General features: G+C 38.7%; 2 protein-coding genes across 6 annotated transcripts in view; one reads left to right on the forward strand and one right to left on the reverse strand.

Moving 5' to 3' along the window:
• The window catches only part of LOC140140710 (uncharacterized), a 92,226-nt gene extending 88,116 nt beyond the window's left edge, over positions 1-4,110 (reverse strand). Inside the window, 1 exon segment of the mRNA XM_072162467.1 lies at positions 3,876-4,110. The gene's annotated coding sequence lies outside the window, so the exon portion shown is untranslated.
• A 101-nt stretch (positions 4,111-4,211) lies between these two features.
• Positions 4,212-17,543, forward strand: part of LOC140141577 (uncharacterized) — a 54,764-nt gene continuing 41,432 nt past the window's right edge. For 3 of the 5 annotated variants that reach the window (XR_011857432.1, XR_011857433.1, XM_072163488.1), the window contains exons 1-5: positions 4,212-4,750; positions 12,346-12,647; positions 14,540-14,832; positions 16,815-16,878; positions 17,301-17,339. Coding sequence is in view for 3 of the 5 variants with exons in the window: in XM_072163488.1 (XP_072019589.1) it covers positions 4,301-4,750; positions 12,346-12,647; positions 14,540-14,832; positions 16,815-16,878; positions 17,301-17,339 (1,148 nt within the window). In the remaining 2 variants the exon portion in view is untranslated. The remainder of the gene's footprint in view (positions 4,751-12,345; positions 12,648-14,539; positions 14,833-16,814; positions 16,879-17,300; positions 17,340-17,543) is intronic. The other 2 variants (XM_072163489.1, XM_072163490.1) reach the window with 2 other exon arrangements.

Below are 17,543 nucleotides of genomic sequence, written 5' to 3' on the forward strand. Positions count from 1 at the left end.
ACAGGAAGATAAATAAAAAAACAAAACCAAAAACACAGGAAATTTCCCGAAATAAGTTTCAAATTCTTTGTCCCCCACTAAAATATATTATGAACACTCCCTTATGAAGTCTGCCCTCTTCCGCTATTCTGGTAGTAGGCGTTGACAATTACTTTCATATTTTTGAAGCATGTTTGAACCCGATTTGTTCTCTATTCACATTTTTAACGTTGCAAGTAACATTTCAAGACCTATATTTGTGACAGGTATTTAATTATCTTGCTAGAGGAGTGCCTAAAGTTGAAATTCAATATTTCGGATCGCAAAGATCGAGAGATATAAAGTTGTTGAATATCAGTTTAACACCATGGATCATATGGGCGTCTTATATGAACGATTATGATAGCTAAGCAAAATGGCTGGGATACAGGTTGTATAAATACTACATGAATATTCATGAACTATACAGATTCCATTCTTCTCTAATAATAAAGATGTCAATCACTCTCCTAGACGACAGTTGCTTGGCGCTTGTAAACAAATCGAATAATAGTGCTTGACAAGAGCTAAAAAATAGGCTAAAAACACATTTTCACACATTTTTTCCGGATTTTTTATTTCACATGATAAGTAGACATATTTTCTTACGTATAAGGTAATAATATATTTTTTCTGGAGGTAAAGCCCTTCAACACTTTGTTTAACCTTAAGTAAATTAAACTGTTGATTTTTGATTGCTTTGTATATATTATTTTAGTGTAAAGTTGAGTCTTATTTTATTCGAATTTTATTTTGGTGTCGAATTCAGCTGACGGCAATGCATCTATTCGCTTTTGAAAAATTGCCTTGGTGCCCTTCTTAAATTTTCAACAGTTGCCTTGATGCCCTTTTGAAATATTACAAATTGCTGTGCTGCCTTGCATTTTCAGTGAAAATCCACGGCAATTATCAACTTGCCCTAAAAAAGTTGCCGTGCCCCTTCAGATCCTTAATTCGAGGGCTGTTGGGCATACCACAATCGCAACACATCCAGGTTATATTACTATCCTCCAGTGCATGATAAACAACTGTATGCATGTTCATACACTCGGCATGGTACCAGTGATCACATGAATCACATTGGACAGCATATTTGCTCCAGTCACATTCCTTTTGACAGATCTTACAAGGGAACTCTGGTCCGGGATTTAATTCTGTATCACCGGCCTGAATGATATATAAGCAAAGATATGTATACCAGAGTTTTCATCTTCCCATTACAACTTGATGAGTTTTTGTTTTTACCAAGTAGTAATTTCAGATTTGCTGGGAAGAATCTAAATGTAAACATGATCTTAGGGATGTCATGGTACCATACAAAGCTTTAAATTCACAATATGTATCTGTTTGAAATTGTTGCAGTAATGTTGATAATATAGTTATAGAAGTCAGTAATCACAAATGATAAATCTATTATCTCCATAGTTGGACCGTATGCGTTCTTATATATTTATGTTGATTCAGTACGTGTACTGAATGGTAAGACTCAATATCAACAATATCATGATTTTCATGTGCAGCAAAAGGGATGGGTTTTGTAACAGAATAACATGTCACCAAACACAGAAATGTGATGATGGTATACACAATTACGACCCTCATGATGGCAAATAATATAGGGTTACCCGTCACAACCCACACCTACTATACACTACACCCGGCCATTTGCGTAAATACTTAGCACTGCATCGTAGACATTTCAGGTCCGCTGTGGAAAAGGTAGCGAGCCGCCATCTTGGATGACGTTAATTCCAATTGAAAGCACGAGGTCGTGTGTCATATGGTGGGGCACATTTGCGTTACAAGCACTGATTTTGATCATTTGTCCTCATTTTCACTTAAATTGATACACGTCTATAACTATACATCTCACACCAACAAAACTATACATTTTTGGAAAGCTAATGTTCCAAGGAATCCAACAATGCAAAATTGATGTTGGTGTACAGGGTGTGTAAGAAAATATATAGGGTGATAGCATGAAAAAAATTGATTTTACTAGAAAATTGATAATTTATTGCATTTGCTACTGATATGGAATGCCTCTATATAATGTAATCTAATTTTGAGGCTGGCAACACTATGAGCTTTAATAAAATGTATACTTTTGCTATGTTTTGATTGACCAAAGTGGTGATACAGGGTGCGAAAATGTACGTAACTTTACGCACCAAATGTTGATTACATTTTTCAACATATTTTCTTTAGAGTGTATCCTAAATTTATTTAAACTGCATATTTGGATTCTTCGGGTAAAATGCTTTCCAAAATGTATACTTTTACTATCTTAGGGTGTATAATTATCAAGATACATATGTACAACAATTTAAAGCCAAAACGCATGATGTGACTGAAAATCATGGCATTTGTGTGTAGTGAATAGGGAAAAATTGTGGGTCTTGTGACTTGCGGTTCTCAATGAGTACTTGTAAACATGAAATAGATCAAACTAATAGTTGAATATGAATAATGAATGAACAAGCTTTGATTTGAGATACTATTTGCATGTATAGCACAGAATTTGGCAATTATAAAATGTAAAATTCAAAAAGATATCATGTTTCCACAACATTTCTCATAGAGATTACACATACTCCTCCACCGCTTATCCTCCAGGTTTATCCTCGTTAACATTTTAATATTTTTCACTAATTAAACAAATGATAATTTCAAATTGTGAAACATATTTGAAAAGTAGAATAATCAAGCTGTATAATGAGCCCAAACTTTATGCAATTGGACAAAGAATAGCTCTGTACCAACAAGTTAAATCTGAAAGAGGAGAGAAAAATGTAACGCCTCCCACTATTTTGGGGTCCCACCATACGACACATGACCACAAGCAACCAGTGGTCGAATTTTAATCCAGTTCAATCTCCACAAACACGCACAAAAAAACCTCAAATATGTGCTACAAAGTATCTCTGATGTTAGTTCTATAGCACTACAGGGCGATTCAGTGTGGAAATCGACTCAAAAGATGGTATTTTGAGCGATAAAATTTGGAATGTTCCCAGATCTCGTTAGGAACGTCCACACCAACTTGAGGGCGCACACCACGACATACCACTGGTATCATGATAAATAGCATGATCGATAGTTAGGTTGATCTTCCATGATGTTGGAATTAAGTTTAAGCATTTTTTTATGCATACATAATGTAGCAAAATTTGCTTTCATTTAATACTTTCTCTTGGTGTCTGTATCTGTAGCAATAATATACTGCTCAACGGCCACGCTTCAGTTCAGGTGAAGCCAGACGAACAGGAAATGGTTGTGCACATGCGGAATGCTATTTATCAATGCATGAATGTTTATTGTAGTTGCTTTAGTTTAGGTGGTTGGTTGCTCGATTCACATACTTACCGTACTTCAGTGTAAAGTCTATCATGGCATAAAAATGCTACTCAACATGCTAAACTCCATGGCAAAATTGTGTAGCAAATTGATAAAATTGTGTAGCATATTTTTGCTACGCGACGATACCAGCTGAGCTATTTCCAACGGAACGCTGTTACTCTAGAGCTAGCCTAGTCTCGACGTCTCTTCATCATAACATAAATCAAATAAATATCAGCAGTTGTTTTTACCAGGCTGTTTTTCTATCAATTTTGAAAAATGTCCGTCCGTGTGATTAAAATCGGTTGTGCATGTGCATGCCTAGTCTCAATCTGCATACCATGTACCTGAGCGGAGACTGAGACTGAGTGTGACTGTGTGTGTACATGTGCACGACTTGCATACAGTCTATCCCAGCTTGTTGGTGATGGGATAATTTTTGAAACTCCCGCTATGATTTTTAAAGCTAAAACAAACAAGGAGCTAATTCGGTCATTGAAATGAGGAAAAATACTTACATTTTAACGCTTAAAATCAGTTAAATACTGATTTAAATGCCCACGACTAGCAACAATCGAGCGAAAGGAGTCCCAATCCTGGTGACCTCTGACCCAGCCGAATCAGTGACGCTTCCGTCCGAAATAATCCGATGATTTATTGAAAAAAATAGTAAACATACTGTGTTGTATTTTAATGGCAGAGAAGGAAAAGCTTATACTAAATATGTGCAATAATTGTAATTTTATTGAAAATACTCCAGCTTTTAGCCTGTAATTTATCAAAAAGCTTCTTCTAACCCTTCGGGTATTTCCGTTAATTTCCGGAACAAAGCCGACGTCATAATTTTTCATGCACCGCAAGCTCAGCCTCAGACGCCATTTTGCAGTTAAAGAGTAGCGTGGGTTCTGTGTTCGGAAATAAAAGTTCAATTTTAACCTTCAATATGTCTATGAATGTAGCTCGCCCTGGGTCCAAAATGGGCAATAGAAATGACCAAAGAGGTGGAGGACATAGAGGACCACCAAATAGGAATCCAACACAAAACAGAAATCAAGGAGGAGGACCACAAAATCGTGGACCGAACAAACCACGAAATGATCAGATGAACGTGAAATCTGAAGGCAAAGACAATGGTAACCCAAATAGACGCGGAGGAGATCGCGACAAACCAGGCATTAAGTCAGATCCAGAAGGAATGGACCAAGACAGTCAGGATGGAGAAGCAGGAACAGGTAGAAGACAAGAGAAGAAATTTACACAAAGATGTCGACTTTTTGTAGGCAATTTGACACCCGACACAAGTGAAGATGAATTCAAAGAAATGTTCAGAAAATACGGCGAAGTTTCAGAAGTTTTTCTCAATAAATCCAAGGGATTTGGGTTTATAAGATTGGTAAGTTGACAGTCCTCATTTTAAGGATTAAAAACAGTATTGATTAATGAATAATGGTAACAAATTTTGTATAAAAAAAAAGGAAATTGGTCGGGAGCAGGTTAGCTCGAGATACTCTAGCTAAACAGCCTACAGGTTTACATTTAGTACCGTATCTTACATTATCTTGCTCAAGGGTAGCGCTAAGTTGCTTTTTGGGGTCCCGGACCCACCAAAATAGAGTTGGGACCCCTGTTTTTAAATTTTCTGCAAGTTCAGGGGTCCCTACAGACCCCCGGTTTTTCAATCTAGCGCTATTGCAGATATACTATTTATGCTGCATTTGTGCAACTGGGACTCACCAAACTCTACTCCGGACCCCCTACTTTTTAATTTTTTGCAAGTTCGGGGGTCCCTGCGGCCACTCGAGTGTTTAGTTCTAGCGCTACCCCTGATCTTGCTGTATTTCAGCTAGAGCTCCAAACGACAAGCTTCCAGGTTTTTTTGGAGAACAATACTGTTACGTAAGATGAAGAAGAAACCCGCCTCGGAGCCCGCCCTACTCATTATTTCATTGTACTTATTGCAATATGCCTCCACACATTACGTAATCCATCAATGCCAAAGGCTCAAAGCTTTTGTGAGAATTAGTGAGTGGATAAGAAATTGACAGCGGAGGATACGAAGGACACGCCGATTGCTAGTTGTCAATCATGAATTAGAGACTACAGAAAAACTAGTAGTCCAACAAGTATGATCAGGAGGGTGAAAGTGCATAGGAACAATGCCGGAAACTACGTCACGCTATTGTTCGACCTAGGCTACATATTTTTTAACGCATGCGTGTTCGTCAATACAGCTTTAGTCTCCACCACCTTCGCAACACGGTACGTGGAGTGTCTGGAATCATACTGACGGCGGAGGAGAATACTAGCTGGTCAGAGAGTTTAATTTTATGAAGCATAATAATGAACAACATGAACAATCACCGTCATTTGATCGATTTACTACAGAATATATTGTATATTCAAAATATAATTTTAATATTGTAAACCTGTTAACTTATATATTTGTGTACTAAAGTATAAGGACACGTGAATAAATTCATGTCGAAGACAAAATGGCCGCTAATCCGCCTATTGTCTAGACCTAGGATACATATTTCAAAAGAGGGCAGCAGACTAGGATGCTTATCCCTTCCTCTTTATCCCCGGTATGATGGCCGAACTCGAGTGGGACACTTTAGAACTCAGACGCAAAGCAGACAGACTCACCCTCATGCACAAAATCACCAGTGGTCAGGCAGCCATTCCGGAGCAAACGTTTCTGCAGCCTGTCGGACGTCACTCCAGAAATCTCCACACAAAAGCCTTCCAAAGACCAGCAGGCAAGAAAGACTGCTGGGTTTACTCATACTTCCCCAACACAACCAAAGATTGGAACCAGCTTCCTCAAACCATAGTCGACATTACAGAAACCAAAGTATTCAAGAAAGAAGTCCTAAAACACCACCAAAACACAGCTCGAAACAACTAGCATCAGACGTTCTGCGCACAATACCCTTCTCGCCTGGCTTTGTAGAAAGTGTTTAGAAGTATTTAACCAGAAGAACCAGAACCAGAATTGCCGCAACGTTAAAATATTTTACTGCATGGCATTCCGCAAGCACCAAGACAAATTATGCCGTATTTTTCCAAAGATCATGAAGTAAGCTGAATGCGATCTGTACTTTTGTAACATTCCGATCGCTTTTGATCACTTATTATCGGCCAATTTGCTTGAAAACATGTGAGTTCATGTTGTGTAAACATAATTAGCATAGACACAAATGAAATTACGATGCAATACAATGCAATTTGAATGCGCAGCAGATCTATAGAAATATGGCTGCCCGGTTTTATGCAGAATTAGACCCCGTCTGGAGCAGGTCATGATGTTAAAAAACTGCACTTTTCTGCGACCATCATTGCCAATGCCTTCCAATGGCAATGACTTACTGCACAAAAAAAGCATGTAAGGCGCGTGAAAGTCGATTCCGAGTTTATCGCCCCCGCCAAGGCCACTTTTTGGAGACCAAAAATACCCGCAAGATCAAATTTTCAAAAATGCCAAAATAATTCATTATTTTCAAAGTATCAGTGTTTTTAGCAGTTTAGCAATTGGAAACATATATTTTTGTTTGTAAAACATAAATTCATAACTTGGAAGCAAAACTAGGCTCTTTTCTATTTTTTCTAGTCCCTACCTTTCGTGAAAATTTCTTTGTCGCATTTATTTCCATTTTACTTTAAATCAACACGCATTTTAGGTCAATAATGAAATCTGATGAAATAATGAAAAATGAAAAAGTCACCTCACCAACCTGGAAAACAAAAATGACGATAAACTCGGAATTGACTTTCATTGGCCTAATGCATCATTTTTTACCACGATGATCCATTTTAAACAAAGGCGATTTTATTTTATGAAATCTAACTTTCACTGCATGCTGACTTCTGTATTGAGGATAAAGTACCAGCACTTTTTAGACTGCGTCGTCAAGTTTCTGGTGTCGAAATTTCAAATTTTTGTATTTCCCTATGGGGATTACACAGTTAAGCCATTGACTGTGAGCTACTGTGGTCCAAACCTTTTAGAGGGATTTTGATAGCAGTTCCATTAAAAAAAACTGCTATCATAATGAGACTAAGATATAGAAACACCCGAAATGCCGCTTTTGGGGAATTTTGCTAGCTGAATCTTTTTGATGAAAGTCAATCTTTGACAAGATGTAACTTTGCTACGGGAAGTGCTATGAAAAAAAGGTTTTCAGTTTTGGCTTTGTTTACTCAAGGGCTTTAATTTGATGCAGTTTGATGGCAAATTTGAATTCACCTGCTTTATAATACAAAACAATCAAAAATCAACAGTTTAATTTACTTAAATTTTGCGATCCCTAGTTCTGAGCTGCAAAACTAATGAAACGGCTGTAACTTTGGTAATAATATTGATCAAATTCGCCGGAATAAAAACTATTTCGTGCAAAACATATCTAGAGATGGGCTCACATGTACATGATAAGACGATACCGGAAGGGTATCGCCATCGGTTTGCAATGGGAAGCCAATGTTTGATAATCGAGAGAATTGATTTGCCCAGCACTCAGATTTTGTTCACGACACGAGGTCAAGGAAGCTTAGTTACTTAACAGCGTTTCTATTCACAACAAACTATTGTGTATTCTGTGATTGATAGCTGGGTTACGATGCTCAAAATAGCGATCGTGTTCAAGATTTTCGATTTAATTTTCCACAATTTTGCTGGGATTTAACCAGTACTTGTTAATGATTTTATAATGAAGGGGCAGGGCTGGCCGGCTAGGGCACCCACGGCAACTTCATTTAGGGGCACGGCAAGTGACTGCCGTCGGTAAAGGACATATTTTGAGGGCATTGCGGCAATGGGGTGGGCACCCACGGCAATATGCCGTCGGTGCCGTGGGTTAATCCGCTTACCCGGCAGGAAATTACCTGCCCAGGTACCCGAAATTAAAAAAAAAAAAAAAAAAAAAAAAAAAATTCAAATGGTTTTGTAGTGTCTTTGGACCTACACCTACATGTACATGTACATGCTAGGATCATGGTTGACCTAAAATAAAAAAAAATGAATTTTGCACATTATTTTGTGTTTTTAATATGAAAATTGATATATAGTTTTCATGTCATACTCTATTAAAGGAGGATTTCGTGATCCTAGCATCCTCTTTTTATGACATTTTTCAGTAGATATACTCGAAAAAAGCTTATTTCAAAAATTTCAGTTGATTCCGAATTTGCGTTTGCGAGTTATGCATGATTATGTGTATTACACTGCTTCATAGACAATGTGTTGTAATTTCGTTCTGGTATACTAGAACGAAATTCAAATTTTACGATATTTTTGCTAAACGAATTAATCTGCAAGAAATATTTGGTACATAAACATTATGTAGCCAGAGGTATCCAGTGGTGTAAAAATCTCAACTTTTTTTGGGAAAAGTGGGGGGATGAGGCTGTGGATCACGAAATGCCCCTTTAATGATATCAAAATGCATTGAATTTGAATGGGCAATGTCATCAAGTCCCACCGGTGAGTTACGGCATCACCATAAAGTCTCGCAAGCGAGTTACAACTTATTATTGGAATATTATAAATCGTAACTTGCTGTAAAAATCTTAACTCGCCACGGTGGTCAGCGCTGGTCGGCAGTAACCCGGATTCAGCCTGACCGACCGGCACTCATGGGAATTAATGGGTCTTGCCGACCAGCACTTAACGCAGCTGTGTACTATAGACATTGTTTCTTTCGCGAAATTGAGGTTTTTTTGTTGATATGTTTATACTTTGTTATGTTTTTTATAAATACAAGGAATGAAAATCCAGATTTGTAAACTCCAACTGCAATATCTTAAGGATTTCATTTCACTATTCCACTCGTGTTTGAAATTGAAAAAGAAAGAAAATCTTTGTTGTACCAGCCAGGGTACATATCACAGAATAACGCTGCGTGATCGCGCAATTTGTTAACGCACAAATACGCTTACGCAAACGCGATGCTTTTCTGCATGCGCGGCGCATCAATATGGAAACACCACGGAAGCACTGATTTCACAAAAACCTAGTGGTCAAATGGCTCCGCTTTAGCTGATAAAATGTGGGTTTTTTCAAGTTCTTTCCCCGATTTAAATATCAAGTTATGAATGGATTTCGCTCAAACTTCTCAAGGGCAGTGTATTTACCCGATGTTCATGTAATGTAAGGTAGAAAACGAGAAATGCCGCATTCTCCTGTGAGCTCCGATCCAAGTGCAAAATGTGACCACTTTAACCTTCAACGGCCATTATTTCAATGTTCATTTTCTCGGTGAAATGACGATTTAGGTACACGATAACTCAATAAATACAGCATCTATAGGTAAGCAAATATGATCATCGTATGAAGCATGATCGACTCAAGAAACGGTTTTCCCATTTTTTTATATTTTGGTCTATTTCCGATTTTAGACATAATTTTGTGCAAATAGGCGTTTGTGAATTTTAAAAAGTTCATTTTGATGCCTTATATGGTCAATATCTCCAAAAATAAGGCCAATATCAAAAAACTAAGAAAACCGTTTTTGGAATGGAGCCTCAAGATGGAGATAAAAACAAAATAAAATATTTTGGAAAGAGTGTATATTTCGGTGGTCGCCGTATGATGTACCGAACAAATATTGCCAAAAACTCACTTTTTTGGGATTTTCTTCAAAACTGTTGTTTTTACAACAAATCTATATTTATATTAAGGTGGTATTGGATGCATTTTCTAGAAATTAGAAAATGCTTTGAGCATGTTTTAAACAGATTAATTGAGTAGAGCAAAGTACACTGATCAATATGCCTTTTGTTTGGAGAAAATCGGACATACGGTTTCCATAATACATCGATTTATATTTTCTTTGTATCCTATTGTTTTTATCAATAATCAATATAGTTAATGAGCTAAAAGGACTGGAAAGGCTCATTAATATGTAAATTTTGCCAATATTTTGCTAAAAACCAATGCATAAATGTTCAGGGTACTTTTATTTTGCATACTTTTGCCCTGAAACTTGGTCAAAGTGTTTCTAATATGTTCTAATGTATTATATAGTGAAGCCGCCCTCTAATTTGCATATTTGCATAATTAATGAGCTAATTTGCATCATTTTTTTTTTTTTTTTTTTTTTTTTTGAAATTGAGTATAATCCCACCCCCAATTGTGAAAAATTTTCACATAAAAAACGGGTGGGACTATACTCGGACCAATACGGTAATCTGTTTAAAACATGCTTAGAGCACTTTTATAATGCCTCCATAACCACCTTAAGATTCATTGATGTCTTGCCTTTATAAGAATGTATACTTTTATATGTCTTGCGCGAATAATTACAAAGTTATTGTACTTTTACTACATGCATGTCTGAGAGTACACAGCTGCCTAAGTGACAAATTGTTCTCAAAACAGCTGTCAAATGCCATTACTGTTAAGTAATTGGCATTCTGATTCAATTTTCTCTTAATTTTAGCCGGCACTAAACTTTGGCTAGCTACAACCCTGTAACTCGCTTATGGGACTTGTCGTAACTCGCCGGTGGGACTTGCTGTAAATCTTAACTGCCGATAGGACTTTTCATAACTCGCCGGCAGGACTTGTCGTAAAAATCTTAACTTGCCGTAAAAATCATAACTCGCCGGGGGGACTTGCCGTAAAAACCGTAACTCGTCGACAGGACTTGTTGAAGAATTCTAACTTGCCAGCGGGACTTGTTGTATTCTCAGCAGGGGTCCCACTATCTCTGCTGGGGCTAACTCGCCATTCTAACTCGCTTTCATCTAACTCGCCAGTGTTCGTTTTAAGTGGTAATCCGGGCGCCCTGACGGCCAAAATTGCCGCCGGATTACCAGAAATTCACTGCCGGTTATCCGCGGACGCCCACATATTTTTCACCATTACAGTGTCTGAAACGATGTCCTACGATTCCTCATCAAAATTAATTTAAAACGTAATTATATCTCAGTTTTCCCAATCAGTTTTCCATGATTTTAAAGCTAAAATCGCCAACCAATTGAAATAGTAATTGTTCGATAAAGTCAATTTAAAATCATTAAGCTTACGCACGGTCGTGTATGGAACATGATAACATCCATCCCGAAAGTCTTCGTATTTCGCTTTCACACCGCCGCATCCCCACGTACCTAGTTTGGGCTCGATTATAATTAGTGTGCACTGTGCAGATTTCTTTTACTCCGTGCGTCGCACTGTGTCTTTGTGATTGTGTTATTATTTCGCTGACCTTTGGCCTGTTAGAAGGAATCTGTAAATGATACACTACACTGAACATCGCCTTCCACGCATAATTATGCTTGTTTGGAACTGTGCCTTTGAGGTCGTGACAGTTTGACAGCAAAAACGTTGTTTCAACGTCGCCTCGCACATGCGTTGAGAAAAAAATGGCGAAGCAAGTTTCAATTCGGAATTTCTTCGTGGGCGGGACCCGTGGCGAAGAAACTAATGCTTCTACTTGTCACTGGTCACATGCAATTTGTTAAGGGAAAATCATTGCTTAAATGCGTAACTTATGTGCCTGTTAAATATTGATTGTTTACATTACTTTTTGATACTTAAAATTTTGAGAAATCCCGACTTTGGGGGATAATATACGGATGACCAAAAATTTTGGCGGATGACCAGATTTCATGGCATGGTCATCCGGCGGATGACCAGATTTTTTTCCTTAAAACGGACACTGCAACTCACCTATTTTAAACTCTCCATTTACCTGTCCCCAAGGTATGTTACATGAATGGCTGCCTCAATATTTATTTGCCTTTGAGGGGCGCACTTCCATGGTTTCTGGGGGCCAAATTTTGCCCGCTGCCTTGATTTCGCCGTTGCCCACTACTATAATCAGATAAATTTCTCAATTTATGCATGCAAACATTTAGTTATTTCCAGCAGAATTTTCATGTAAAATTATGTATGAATCTGTGGGGAAACGTCTCCAGCCACAAAAATTTTGAACAAGTTTTTTTGGGACAAATAGCAATATTAATATTTGACTTTTTTCTTATTTCCAGGACACACGATTCAATGCAGAAGTGGCCAAAGCAGAACTGGACGGTATCATGCGTAAGGGGAGGACGGTTAGGGTGCGATTTGCCACACACGGTGCCGCATTGAGGGTGAAAAACATTCCACAGTCCTGCTCCAACGAGCTGTTAGCAGATGCATTCTCACAGTTTGGCGTGGTCGAAAGGGCGATTGTTGTAGTTGATGACAGAGGCAGACCTACTGGCGATGGAATCGTGGAGTTTGCCAGGAAACCGGGTGCACAAAATGCTCTCACAAGAATTAGAGAAGGCGTCTTCTTAATATCATCGTACGTTAACACTCTACATGTAATATGCTTTTGTTCCCCATGATTTCCCAAAATACTGTAAAACCGCTTAATTTCGCTAGAAAACCTAATTCGGTAAATTAAATACTCGCAAACAGGCCTCAAAATAGAGAGGGCGGGCTCAAAGGCCCTAGGCCCAAAAAAATCAGTGAGGGCCCACAAAAGATACATCCGGCGGGCCCAAAGGGCCTGCAAAAAATTACCATTTTTCTCACTTTTTGTTGGTTCATAGGTAAAACCAATGGCCCACAAATATTTGTGAGGGTCCTCAACCATTCAAGATCAAGGGCCCAAATGGCCCTCAGAAATACTGGCTTATTTCGAGGCCTGCTCGCAAATTTGACGTTTTACATTGAATTGTAAACATGATTTGCTGGATTAGCAAAATTAAATATCCACGAAAATTGTGGTCACTGTCAATTAGCGAAATTAAATAATAGCTTTACAGTATTCAGCCTAATTAAAGCCCTCCCTAACACCCCAGAAATGTTCAATATTTAAGCTCCCTTTTCAATACACATACAATTTAGTGACCTTCATCTCCCACACAGGGGATTGTAAATTTCAAATTTTATCTGAAGGACTGCCTCCATTTGAAATTTACACCCTTTGTTTGGAAGATTTAAAGTCATGTCTTCCATACGGGGTATAGGCCTGGCATTTTCGGGTAATTTGTACCCGGGTACCCGCCGCAATTTTCAGGCGGGTAACCGGTACCGAAATACAAAAAAAAAAAAAAAAAAAAATTTTATTTTATTTTTTAAGTTTTTATTTTTTCGGTTTTGTAGTGTCTCTGGACCTAGACCTAAATGCAAAATCATTCATGGTTGACTTAAAAAAAAAAAAAAAAAAAAAAAAAAATTTCAAGATATTTTGTTATTTTTTATATGAAAATTGATAATTTGTATTCATGTCATAGTCTATTAATGATTTCAAAATGTATTGAATTTGAATGCATTTTGAAATCATTAATAGACTATGACATGAATACAAATTATCAATTTTCATATTAAAAATAACAAAATATCTTGAATTTTTTTTTTTTTTTTTTTTTTTAGGTCAACCATGAATGATCCTAGCATTTAGGTCTAGGTCCAGGGACACTACAAAACCGAAAAAATAAAAACTTTAAAAAAAAAAAAAATTTTTTTTTTTTTTTTTTTTGAATTTCGGTACCGGGAGGGTATTTCCTACCCGGTAATGTAATCTCGGCGGGTACCCGTTTACCCGACCGAAAATGCCAGCCTTAACGGGGTATATGGATTCCAACTGGAATTTAGCCCAATGGGAAACACACCACATTTCATCTTAAGTTTTGTAATAACATCCGTGCTTACTGCTGTCACACGGTTGCGCCGCAAGTGTGCTGACTACTTGTTTGTGTGTATATGCTTTGCGCAACCTCCCACACAGGGGGTGTAGATTTCAAATAGTCACCCTGCAGGTAATAGTCATTTGAAATTCACACTCCCTGCTTTGCACAATTTTTATTGGGCTTTATTTCATTTGAAATCCATACCCCTCCCCCACCCGCCCCTGGAAGTGGAAGATATGGCTATAACCTCCCACACAGGGGTGTAGATTTTCAATTCCCATTTGAAATTCACACTCCCTGTATGGAAGATTAAGGTCATGTCTTGCATAGCGTGGTGTAAATTATTAAGTTTCTGGAATAGCCCATTACAAAGCAAATTGCAGGCAAGAGAATTTTCAGGCTTTCACCTGAATTCAGGCAGTTTTGTTGTTCCAAATTGTCCAAATTTACACATTTTAATTTTTTAGCCCGTTTTGGGCCTTGGCGAATTCACACGCTTTTTCAGGCAGTTTTCAAAAAAGCCATTCTCATAAACTTTGTTTATTTTGTCAATGTGCAGAGTACCAACACCACTAACAGTTGAGCCACTGGAACAGAAAGATGAGGAGGATGGTCAACAAGAGAAGAACATACAGAAGAACCAGCAGTACCACCGAGAACGAGAGATGCCACCACGCTTTGCCGCACCAGGATCATTTGAATATGAGTGGGGTATGAGGTGGAAACAAATTGAAGATCAGGAGAAGATGCAGAGAGAACAGCTGGAGAGACAAATCGAAGAGAACAGGCATAAACTGGATGATGATATGGAGAACGCCAAACACGAACACCAGATGGTGATGATGCGCCAAGGTAAGGGCAAAGAAATAGATGGGAGATCTTGAATGCTGCCATGTTTGCATGATATGGAGAACGCCAAACACGAGCACCAGATGGTGATGATGCGTCAAGGTAAGGCTTGGGCAAAGAAATAGATGGGAGATCTTGAATGCTGCCATGTTTGCATGATATGGAGAACGCCAAACACGAGCACCAGATGGTGATGATGCGTCAAGGTAAGGCTTGGGCAATGAAATAGATGGGAGATCTTGAATGCTGCTATGTTTGCATGATATGGAGAACGCCAAACACGAACACCAGATGGTGATGATGCGCCAAGGTAAGGGCAAAGAAATAGATGGGAGATCTTGAATGCTGCCATGTTTGCATGATATGGAGAACGCCAAACACGAGCACCAGATGGTGATGATGCGTCAAGGTAAGGGCAAAGAAATAGATGGGAGAACTTGAATGCTGCTATGTTTGCATGATATGGAGAACGCCAAACACGAGCACCAGATGGTGATGATGCGTCAAGGTAAGGCTTGGGCAATGAAATAGATGGGAGATCTTGAATGCTGCTATGTTTGCATGATATGGAGAACGCCAAACACGAGCACCAGATGGTGATGATGCGTCAAGGTAAGGGCAAAGAAATAGATGGGAGAACTTGAATGCTGCTATGTTTGCATGATATGGAGAACGCCAAACACGAGCACCAGATGGTGATGATGCGTCAAGGTAAGGCTTGGGCAATGAAATAGATGGGAGAACTTGAATGCTGCTATGTTTGCATGATATGGAGAACGCCAAACACGAGCACCAGATGGTGATGATGCGTCAAGGTAAGGGCAAAGAAATAGATGGGAGAACTTGAATGCTGCTATGTTTGCATAATATGGAGAATGCCAAACACGAGCACCAGATGGTGATGATGCGCCAAGGTAAGGGCAATGAAATAGATGGGAGAACTTGAATGCTGCTATGTTTGCACGATATGGAGAATGCCAAACACGAGCACCAGATGGTGATGATGCATCAAGGTAAGGGCAAAGAAATAGATGGGAGAACTTGAATGCTGCTATGTTTGCATGATATGGAGAATGCCAAACACGAGCACCAGATGGTGATGATGCATCAAGGTAAGGGCAAAGAAATAGATGGGAGAACTTGAATGCTGCTATGTTTGCATGATATGGAGAATGCCAAACACGAACACCAGATGGTGATGATGCATCAAGGTAAGGGCAAAGAAATAGATGGGAGAACTTGAATGCTGCCATGTTTGCATGATATGGAGAACACCAAACACGAGCACCAGATGGTGATGATGCATCAAAGAAATAGATGGGAGAACTTGAATGCTGCCATGTTTGCATGATATGGAGAACACCAAACACGAGCACCAGATGGTGATGATGCATCAAGGTAAGGGCAAAGAAATTGATGGGAGATCTTGAATGCTGCTATGTTTGCACGATATGGAGAATGCCAAACACGAGCACCAGATGGTGATGATGCGTCAAGGTAAGGGCAAAGAAATAGATGGGAGAACTTGAATGCTGCTATGTTTGCATGATATGGAGAATGCCAAACACGAGCACCAGATGGTGATGATGCGTCAAGGTAAGGGCAAAGAAATAGATGGGAGAACTTGGAAGGTGTTGTATAACTAAAAGGATGATCCATATAAATTATGGACCACAGCAGCTTGATGAACTTGACCAATCTGTTCTGGTGCTTGAACCCTGATTGTAAACGGACTATTCCAGATGAAATCCATACACCCTTTAGAGAAGGAAAACATGACATTAATCTCCCATACAGGGAATGTGAATTTCAAATGGGGTTACCTGAATGGTTGACCTCATTTGAAATCTACACACCCTGTGAGGGAGTCTTTCCGTAGCAGGTGTATTGATTTGAATGGAAATGCCCAGTGGAGCCATTTAAACCTTTTTCTGTAGACATGAAGCATATTTAACAATATTGTAAATCATCTCTTCTGTTTACAGATTTGTTGAGACGTCAAGAAGAACTTCAGCGTCTGGAGAAGTCACAGGAAGAATTCGCATTGAGGTAAGCGATTTATATAATTCTGAGCTTGGCCATTTTAGGACTTACTGCATAAAGCACTGTTGCATTTCCTTTTGTCAACACAGAAAGAAATGTGAAGACAGACAGCATTAGGAAATCTGTACAAAGGATAGTGAGGGGGTGCCTGTCAATATATTTCAAAATAGGACTGAAGATTAAAAAACCCTTTGACCGTGTTCGTTTTTTCACCATTTAGGTAACCCGTTGTGACAGGTGTTCGGGGAGTGTAGATTTCAAACGGAGTTGGCCATTCAGGTAACTCCATTTGAAATTCACACTCCCTGTATAGAGTGTATGGGAGATTAAGGTTGTGTTTTCCATAGGTGGGGTTTGGATTTCAACTGGAATAGCCCAGTAGCGTACTGACCATGTACTGTGTTCTTTTTTCTTTTTTGTCAACACAGGCGTCAAAGAAATGCAATGGCTGCAGCAGGACCAATAAGGCAAGCCATTACACAAATATTAACTCACCAATGAGTATAATGGGCTACTCCAATTGAAATCCCTTATATGGAAGACATAACCATAATCTTCCACACCAGGAGTGTGAATTTCAAATGGGGTTACTTGAATGGGTGACACCATTTGAATTCTACGTCCTCTGTATGGGAGATTAAGGTAATATCTTCCACAGGGGCTGTGAATTT

The sequence above is a fragment of the Amphiura filiformis genome, chromosome 19, assembly GCF_039555335.1.
Source record: "Amphiura filiformis chromosome 19, Afil_fr2py, whole genome shotgun sequence".
Taxonomy (NCBI): Eukaryota; Metazoa; Echinodermata; class Ophiuroidea; order Amphilepidida; family Amphiuridae; genus Amphiura; species Amphiura filiformis.